General features: G+C 31.8%; 1 protein-coding gene across 1 annotated transcript; it reads left to right on the top strand.

Moving 5' to 3' along the window:
* The first annotated feature begins 284 nt into the window (after positions 1-284).
* Positions 285-6,313, top strand: LOC129218581 (tigger transposable element-derived protein 6-like). Its single transcript, XM_054852897.1, has 2 exons — positions 285-1,539; positions 6,246-6,313. Exons 1-2 carry the CDS (start codon positions 285-287, stop codon positions 6,311-6,313), a joined length of 1,323 nt encoding a protein of 440 aa, XP_054708872.1.
* Positions 6,314-10,298: the final 3,985 nt, after the last annotated feature.

Genomic DNA, 10,298 nt, shown 5'->3' with positions numbered 1-10,298 from the left:
TAGTTTATTGAGGTTGAGTTGATATAGAATTGTGAAATTAAGCCTGTTTCTTCAGTTTATGTCTGACATTGCTTATACAATGTCAAAAAGAAGTAATCTCTCCATTTCTGAGAAGCAAAAATTTATGAATACAAACAGAGCTGTCCAAATGCCTCACAGGAAAGCATTTCAAGTCATTTTTCTATAATGTGGAAAAAACCCATCAGCCGACGATGTATTGAAGACATCTTATGCCATAAAGAAGATGGTTTAATGTTGATGATGCACGAATAGATGCAATACGAATGAAATCTGCTGAACATGAGAAGTTGGAAGATGCTTTATACACTTGGATTATGCAGATGACTGCCAAAAATGCTACAATAATCAGAGAACATGCTAAAATTTTTGGGCAGCAAATGAATATTACTGATTTTGAATATAGCAACGGTTGGCTGAATAGATTTAAAAAACGTCGTGGTCTTTCTCAACACATAAGATCTGGTGAAACTGCCAACGTTGATCCAACTATTGTGACAAAGGGCAGGGAAAAATTACGAGCCATAATTTCCCAATATGCTGTTGCTGATGTCTACAACATGGATGAGAGTGGACTTTTTTATCGTTTGCAACCAGATAAAACATTATCAAATGGAGCCGTTAAAGGATGTAAAAAAGCAAAAGACCGGGTATCACTTGTATTTTGCACAAATGTAGATGGGTCGGATACGAGAACTGTGTCGGTTATAGGTAAAGCAGCAAAGCCTAGATGCTTTAAAAATTTCAATCCCGCTTTGTACGTCGATTACGACAGTAACCGAAAAGCATGGATGACTGCCATTTTGTTTCAAAAATGGTTGAAATCGTTTAATGATGAAATGAAGAGGAAAAAGCGGCATATTCTGCTCATAATTGATAACGCACCTTGCCATAAATCAACTGCTATGAGCAATATACGAATTGAATTTTTGCCCCCTGATTGCACAGGTGTCCTTCAACCCTTGGATGCAGGAATAATCAAGTCTTTCAAAGCACATTATCGGAAATATCATGTCAGACACATAGTCGAGCGCATCAAAAATAATGTTTTTTCTCTTATTTCTTTAAAAGAAGCAATTCACTTCATAAAAAAAGCATGGGATGAAGTTACACCAGATACTATTCTCAATTGTTGGAGACACACAGGTTTAGTAGATGGCGAAAAACGTAGTGTTCAAAATCATGTCGAAATGCAGGAAATACAGGATAGCATCGACAAATTAACTGTTTTGGAACATCCACTTACAGCAAATGAATTCATTGATGCTGATAAATCTGCATCAACTTTCGAAGATATGACTCATGAGGACATTATTGAACTAGCAGCACCAGATTCAAATTCTGATTTGTCTGAAGAAGAAACTATTGAACATGAAAATGAGAATATCAACTCTGAGGTTGCAAAAGATTGCCTCCAGAAACTAAGAAGGTTTTTAGACAAAAATGCAAGTGATAGGAAAATGATGAACAACCTTCTGGCATTAGAAAAAGACATAGAAACAGTTATTTTGAACAAAAAAAGTCAATGCAGCATTTTAAAATTTTTTGTCCCTGAGAAGAAATAAAAGATTAAAAATAAAAAAAATATTAGTGGATCTCGAAGATCAATTAATTTTTGACATTTGAACTCATAGAGGTAAGTAAATTTGATAATATTTCGTAAAACTAATATATTTTACTTTTACATGTGTATTCATATACTTAAAATTCGATATACCGCCTAACTCGATATAACGCCACCCTAGAATCGGATCCGACAGTGGCGTTGTATCGGAGTTTGACTGTATTTCATTTTGTGCTTAAGCGAGGAATGGCAACACCCCAATATTATCCAGCAATTTCTTCACGCTATGTCGTGTGAAAAAGCAAATAAAAATGAATTTTCAGTAACCTTTGATTGCATCTAGTTCATTTTCTAGTCATCTTAGCGGGTTTTCGTTTTTTTGCCGTAAACGGGGGGGGGGGGGGGTAAACGTTTTTAGTAGTAGTTTTCACGAGCTTTCCAACCATACCAAGCTCATAGCACTAAAATACATTTTTCGTGTGGAAAAAGCGGTTTAAAAATGAATTAAAACTTAATGTTTCACGCTTCCAACAGTAAATTTCAACAATGGAAAAGAGATAAAATTAAAGTTTTTGAGTTTCGCTAACCAAAAAACGCGTATAACTTTTTTCCTAGTGGATTTAGGTTATTATACCTTGGGCGCCCTGACAACTTTTTCGTTAGGAGTATTTTTTAAAGACCTTTCCAACCATATCAAATTCGAAAAAATTGGACCATCCGTTCGCGTAGAAAGAGTCATTTAGAACGAAAATGCGTTTTTTATTAATATCTCCGTTAATTAGCGTTCGATTTCAAAACATTTTTTTGATGACACTAAAACTCGGCAATAGCTACCGAACAAAAAAAGAATGAAGGAAATTGGTTTACAAACAGAGGAGGAATCGGTACCGAAAGAAAACAGCTTGCCTATTAATATATAAAGATATGTCTTTTTAATGCTAGGTTTTCCTTTTTTCAGTTTCTTGCATTCTTAGTTTCTCATCAAGGGCTAGAAGAATTCTTTCTTTTTTTCTTTGTTAGATTTTAAAACTTTTTTTTAAATTTAATAAATCATGTATGTTTTAAAATATTTAGAAAACTGATCACAGGTTTAGAAAAAAAATCAGTTTGAATTTTGAGATCTAGAATTCAAAAGATGTTTTCCACAATCACGAATTGCGATAAGAACCTACTTGTTGGGTTTCCTGTTTCTACTGATGGCTTTTATCGCAATCATAATTTGAATTCCAGACGTAGAAATTCAAATGAATGCCAGGGGCTGGATGCTGTATTTTATGTGCTGCATGTTGGAAGTTGTGTGAAAGATTATGTTTTTGTGTTAAAAGGATTGTGTAAAGTCGAGAAGATCGTTTACAAACAATTCGGTACCAAGGCACTTGGACACTTGCATGATAAGCATAGAAAATTAAAATCAAAGGACGCGAACGTCATTCAACGGTCAAGTGAAAACAATAAGCAATTCCTGATTGCGCAATAGCTAATGACAAACAAAATTCAAAAGCATAAAACGAAGCATTCTTTTAAAGATCATTTTGAAACATAGCGACTCAGTTAAGTGCCTTAATGCTGACAATGTTTTATATCGCCAGTCAATGTGTAAATCGGGAAAGATAGCATAAGTTATAATCTCTGCTCACTGTGGGCATAGGGGATAGTGGACGAATTCTGAGTATGAGGGTGATTCTGGGCTCCTGCTTTCCCGTGTTCCCATTAGTCCTTTGGTTCTAAGTCCAATACTGGAGAACTTACTGAGAAGCAGAAGTCGGTATTACGCCTGTTTGATTCGTCTCAGTGTTCGATTACGTTCACACTGATCGTTTCTTATAACAATCTTCTTGATAAAATAAAATGTTGAATACACAAATTTTAAAGCTTACTTCTTTTGTTGCAGTTAATTATTCTGCCGTGGGCAGGTAAAGGGCAGTAACTGCAAATTTTTCTTTTATTTTTTTTGTCATCTATTGTACGTTAGCTTTATTGTACAAGCATGCTTATTTGGTTCCCGCTGAAAAAAAAGCGGGAAAAAATCATCAAATTCCAGCATTTCCATTTTGTTAGTGTTTAATCCAAGACACAATTCTTCAAATATCTCGAAAACTCATTTCTACAGATACTACCGTTCACCTGCACATGGCAGCATTGACATTGTGTGTTTGGTTTTGCATTTTCATAGCAAATGCATTTACACACACAAAGTAACGACAATGAATGAAAATAACACACTGAAATTCATTTTTCATCTGCTTGGTATCTAAGAGAAAATGAAAACAGATATAAATATTTAATAAAATATTTATTTCCTAGTCAATTACAGTCTTTTTTATAATTTTTAACAATTTGAAAAAAAAAAAAAAAAAAAACAGTTTAGAGCTAAGCAATCTAATTATCTCGATTCGAGAAAAATGCACAGGAAAAAAAAATAAATTAATTAGCATTCATCAAACTTGTGCCTAAAAAATGAAAATGCTTTTCTTGGTGAACTGTTTTGAAGAAACTATATATGTTTTTATTTTCTATTTCATTTTGATGTTCAAGATTGCTTTTTATTCTGCTGTAAGAAGAAAACTTCTTTAAACAGCTGCAAATGAGATACTTATCATTATTATTTTTCCTGAAATCAGCAAAAAAAGTGTGATACAAAAACGTTCAAGGAATAGAGATTTCATTAAGTCTTACCTTTTGTCACAAAAATACATTATTATTGTTATTTTTTATACAAATTTCATTACAGCATGACCCTTTGTACTCACCGTTCTTTCAAGTCAAATAAAGTAATTTGATCTTTCTGAAAACAGAAACCTATACCGTTTAATTTTTGGTAGCGTATGAAAATATTACGCCATATTTTACAGCATTAATACCGCTGTTGAATGAAAAACATTTTAAAGGGTATAATATGTTAGTTCAGATTTAACCAATACTTTTCAAAGTTTTATCAAAATCGTTTTAAAAGTTAATGCGTCTGGTATTTAATTAAACTTTAAACTCTTTGAAACGAAATCCAATTTCACTGCAAAGTTTAGAAAAGTGGATTCCTTTAAAAAGTATATTAATGTTCATCCAATATTACATAAAGTTGTGATATTAAGACAATCAACAGAATGGACGTGAAACATTTTGAATTTAATAGGCAGCGTTACTTATATTGAGACAAAATTTGTCTTGTGGAGTTTAAAATTTTATGTATGGATTTGAGTGTTTGCTTATTTGTTTGTCCGCTATACAAATTTTCATCCGTCTACTGGTTCATACAAGATTTGGCACTAAACTCGATTATCCTCTGAAAGGAATTATAAGCGAGGTTTCGTAGGAAGTTTTGAAAATGTAGGGAAGAGTGTTGTATATATAACACTTTTCATATTTTAATTTTTAACGTCAATTATTTGAATCAATTTTAAAATCTAAAAGTCACATTAAAATATCTCAACATACTTCTATGCAATATACTTTTTAAAATTCATACAGTTTGAAAATAAAATGTTGCCAGCCATTTAAAGTAAAAGTTCCAAGCTGTCCCAAGGTACAACATCCCATTGTACCTTGGGACACATCCTGTTGGAAAAGTTTCCTTATGGGAAAGTCTTCATGAATCAGAAAACAGCCATACACTTGAACCAATTTTGCACCAGAAAAAAAAATCCATGGTAGTGAATTAAAGCATGAAAATTTAATAATAAATTATTAATTATTATCTAAGATTAAATGTGTTTAAAAGACTACATAAGATTAGAACATTGTTCCATGTTCTTAAACATATCTTAATTATTAAGAAGCATGCATATGTTGTACCTTGGAACGTGTCCTAAAATACAAAACGTTTCATTGTCCCAAGGTACAACCACCACGTGGTTTAAGAAAAACGAAAATGGTGGTCAATCTAGACGCACTATCATTATTTTCTCATAAGCAAATTATTTAAAATACTTCTCTTTTATAACAAAATAAAGTTCAGTTGATTAAATTTACAAATACAAAGACAGAAAATGAAGTACAAATGAAGAAAATATTTTTTTTGAGTCACGAAATTTTCTTTCTCTCACAAAATCGTCAATTTTACTCATTTGATGCTGATTTTTAATATGGCACCATTTAGTGGTGAAGGTTATTATTAGAGATTACAGAAACAAGGCTGCTAAAAATAGATTCTTAGAAATTAGCAGTATCCCAAGGTACAAACGTCCCAAGGTACAACACTTTCCCCTATTGATAACTTTAGGATTGCTTTGACTATATGAAATAGAAGAGATCTAATACTCTTAAGTTTTGCGTCATTTTTAATAAAAAAATCATATGAAATGTATTTGTAACTTAGAAAATAAATAAAAGAAGTCATACTTACTTCTATATGAGGAAAGGTTAAAACAAATAATCTTTTTCAGTTTTTAGGAAACATATGAACATTGAGTAAATCCTCATTTGTTTATTTAAAGAAAAAAAATATATATGTATTGTAAATCTTGCTTAACAAGCATGTGAATTTTATTTACAGCTTCATTAGCGATATAATCCGATGTTTTCGACTAATATAACTTGAAACGCATTTAAATCGGCGATCTGCATTGGCAAAAAGTATGAAACAATATGTTCCTGAAAACGTTACGCTTTTGAAGGGAATTTTAAGTAAAGTTTGGATGTAAATGTATTTAAGACTTATATCTACTAGGTTTACTGTCTGCCCACGTACGATATGGAATTGGCAAACGTCCAGCTAAGACGAGTCAATCTGAATGAGGCGGAAAGTAAAAAATGATCGCATGCTTCGGAAATTTCAATATGATTCTGCCTGATTTAGAGGTTAACACGCATCTGCAAAAGCTGGCATCCCTAAAAACTAATATATTCGTCCTTTTTAGCCGCTAACCCGGATGTTTGCCATTCCATCTCATCGGTGATCAGACTGTAGTTTAGTTATAGTTTTGATTTGAAAAATTTTATGTGAGCTGTTAAAAGGGAAAACGTGTGAATTGAGTCAAAACTGCTTAACTCCTTTCAGATTTAGATCGATTCACGTGTTTTTATTAGTATACGTCCTTTTTAATAAGAAATGAAAGTTTTATAGCAAGTATTGAAGAGTGTAAAGTTGTTTATGTGTAAAAAAGTACTCAGTTTTCGAACTTTCATTGGATTAATTCGTTCTTCTCTGAGAGTATTTTTTTGTAGCAATTTATCGTGAATCAATTTTTGCATAGAATAAAATAGCCAGAGTGACCATCAAAATCACGACTCACTACTTTTGGCGGGGAAGGTAATGCAATTTTCGGAAGTTTCGTATTCGCTTTCTGCGAAGGCGATTCAACACACAGTACTTCAACATTATTAGGTTTTTAAACCACATAAATTATGGCAACCTGGGTATATTTTTATTAATAATTCTAAAGAAACTCATTCAAGTTCACACCATAAAAAAAATGAAAGGCAAGAGAAAACTTGAACGCTTTAAAGGCAACAACAGTAAAACGTATTTTCAATTAAAGAAAGAAGTTTTAGAAAGGCAATTTGAAAAATAACGCTTTCAGTTTTAATTTGTAGTCAAACAGCTAAAAGACTCCGAACAAGAAAACCGAATGAAAGACGGTTCTTTAAAACCTCTTCAGTTCTCAAAATTATTTTTTTTTAAATATTTTCGATGGCAATCACTCATTTTTGAAAACATTTTTAATTTTTTTCGCGATGAGTTTACGACTCTTAATAAGAACTTTCAAGAAACAATTTGAAAAAAAAGTTATGAGTACTATTTTTAGGGTAGTTATATAATTTCTAGTCATATAGTTTTAATGAAATAGAGAGATTGCTATGTAAAAAATATCAGATAAAAGTATCTATAATGTACATACATCTGAAAAAAAAGTAATAAATAGATAAATAAAAAGTAAAAAAAAAGGAAATAAACAAATAAATAAATAAATAGATAAAAAAAAATTAATAAAAAAATAAAAGAATTATAAAAATAAACAATTAAAACAAGTGCAGTAGTATGAACTTATCGAGACACTAATTTCATGAAATATTTGCAAATGTATGAATGCTAAAAAAATATTCTGATCTTCGAATTCTCTAGCAAATTAGTTATTTTTAAGTTCAAAGACAATGAAACTAGACGACTCGTTAAGAATTTAACATGGTGTGCATGCTAAAGTGTTCCGTTTATTGACTCTAGAGAACTGGCTGATTAACTTACTTCCGAACATCTGCCCGAGCTGTGAAATGAGGTGTTTAGGCAAATGAGACCAAATACACGCTCACTGCTCCCGGTCATTAATCTGATAAATAAATTGTTTAAACACACAGTAGCGTTTGGTCCATTAAGGATTTTTCTTAAGAGATAATACGTGTTCTCGCTGGTTATCTGTTATAACTCACAAGAGCTTAAGATGATGAATTGTCCACGGAAAGGGAAGTTCAAACAGAAACGATAGCAAATTTCACGAATGCTTTCATCACTGCACTTACTTTGTAGTCTTATTATAAGCATGGGCGATCATTCTGTTGTTTTTAAGGTTATAGCCTCCTAACAGCTATAATGGCAGTCATTAACTAGCAATTCAGATCTTATTAAGGGCCCTAGCGCTCCTTAACGATTGAATTAATTTCTACTACTTCATGGAAACACATGCTGATGATTTGATTTATTACAAAAATCATGCGATGTCATTTTTTTTTTTTTTTTTTGCAGATTTGCAGCTAGCCTCTTGATTATTTTCTAATGAATGAAAGTGGTTAATTTCTTTAGACTTTTTAAAATGTTTCCTACTTAATGATAATCTAATAGTATTTATGAAAATATTTATTCCTTACTATGCCATAAAATCTAATGATGGTGTAGCAGCAGCGAATGAAGTAGTTCAAATGTTCTGACGTAGAAGAGGCAGGCTGAGTTTCGAAATTGACGTTTGAAATTTCAACAAATGGTTAAAATGTATCAAATGCTAATTCTGTAGTTTGCAGTAGATAAGAATAATGCAGAAATAACACTTTTGTACATATGTTTTTGCATAATATTTTTGCATTTATTCACCCAAATGATTTAAAGTTAAAGTTAGTACTTAAGGATTGGGAATATTTTGATACTTGACACTTTGGCATAATCGCCAAATTTTGGGCAATTATTGTTTCATCTATCAATGTTGTCAAAGATAAAAGAATTTAGTACATAGAAGATAGTTATTATGAGAATGATAATTTTTTTTTGGTTATCTATTGTACGTTAGGTTTGTATATTTAGTTACCGCTGAAGAAAAAGCTCGAAAAAAAAGTCTAGTTTTGCATTTCCATATTGTTAGGATTGAATTCAAAACGCGTTTCTTCAAATATCTTGAAAGCACACTCCTTCAGATACTGCCGTTTACTTGCCTAAGGCAGAATAGCGATCCAAATGAAACTGCTGGCAGATTCTAGGGGCTGGTGAGATAGTGACCAGTGGGTGGTAGCCCCTAATATGTAAATAAACACTAATAGTTAAATCACAATTCACAAGCATTTTAAGTTTTCACGTGTTAGGCAAATATGACATACGAAGATATTGCTAAGTAAACCGTTTTTAATGCAGTAAAAATTATTTCAGATTTATTCTGACCGAGGAAAAATATCCGGCGTTGCCTGGTCAGTAATAATTGTGAGAAATAATCGCTATTAAAAAAAAAAAAAAAAGCGTTGCCTGATCAGTAATAATTGTGAGAAATAATCGCTATAAAAAAAAAAAAACGCTTGCTATTACACATATCGTTGCCAATACACGTGAGTAAAGATGCGAATTAAATATTTTGCTCTGTGAATGGCAACACAGAATGGTATTTCATCATTTGTGATGTCATCGGACAGTAGCATAAACAATGAAAGCTAGCCGATTTAAGTAATTTTTTAAAAATATTAAACTTAAACAAATTGTTTAAAAAATGGTCAGGCTCTTTTAGAAAAAAAATACTTTTAAAATTTTGGAAATAACCCTATTATCACTCTAAGTCGAGAAAGTATTAATGAAAGGGAAAATGAAGTTGTTATCGTGAGTTAGCTAGTAGCTATCATTTCCAAAGCAAAGAACTTGATAACGTTATTCAACCCAAAATCCAAATCACAACAAAAAAAAAAAAAAAAAGAAGAAAGATTGCATCAAAAATCACATAGTTACGTTCCATTTCCTAACAAATGAAAACAAAATAAATAAAAGTTTATCTTAAAAACACCAATGTGGCAACTTCAGCCACAGAATTCCTACTCAGGCAATTTGAAGAGCATCTTCCCTATCCGATGGGGCTATTCCAGTTAGTTGAACCGGACACTGCGTGATGTCGAGACGTGTATGTGTTGGTTCGGAACAGTTAAGGATCCGAGTGGAATTTTGGCAATTGAAAACCAAATTTTATGAAGAGTAGAATTGATTATATGTTGTGATTATAAATATGGACGATAGAACGAAATTGGATCATTTATGGGACTTTTACGAAAACACACAACCCGTAGCATGAGAGTTACGACAATCAATATAACATAACTTTTTCCAAATACTTTTAATTTTTTCTAAAATTTCAGATGCATTGTTCACAGAGCATATTTAATGGTATTAAACGCCCACTCAATGTTTCTTCAAAAAACTATAATTTTTTTCCTTAACAGCAAGTATTTAGTGTACTTTAGCTGTTTGTCATGAGATCCTAAGCTTGGCAGATAAATTTTTAGATCTCCCTCAATGAATCTAATGTTATGTACACTGCTAAAAAAA

This window comes from Uloborus diversus, chromosome 1 (assembly GCF_026930045.1).
Source record: "Uloborus diversus isolate 005 chromosome 1, Udiv.v.3.1, whole genome shotgun sequence".
Lineage (NCBI taxonomy): Eukaryota > Metazoa > Arthropoda > Arachnida > Araneae > Uloboridae > Uloborus > Uloborus diversus.
Note: the sequence above shows the minus strand (reverse complement) of the source record. Positions and strands in the feature narration are given on the sequence as shown.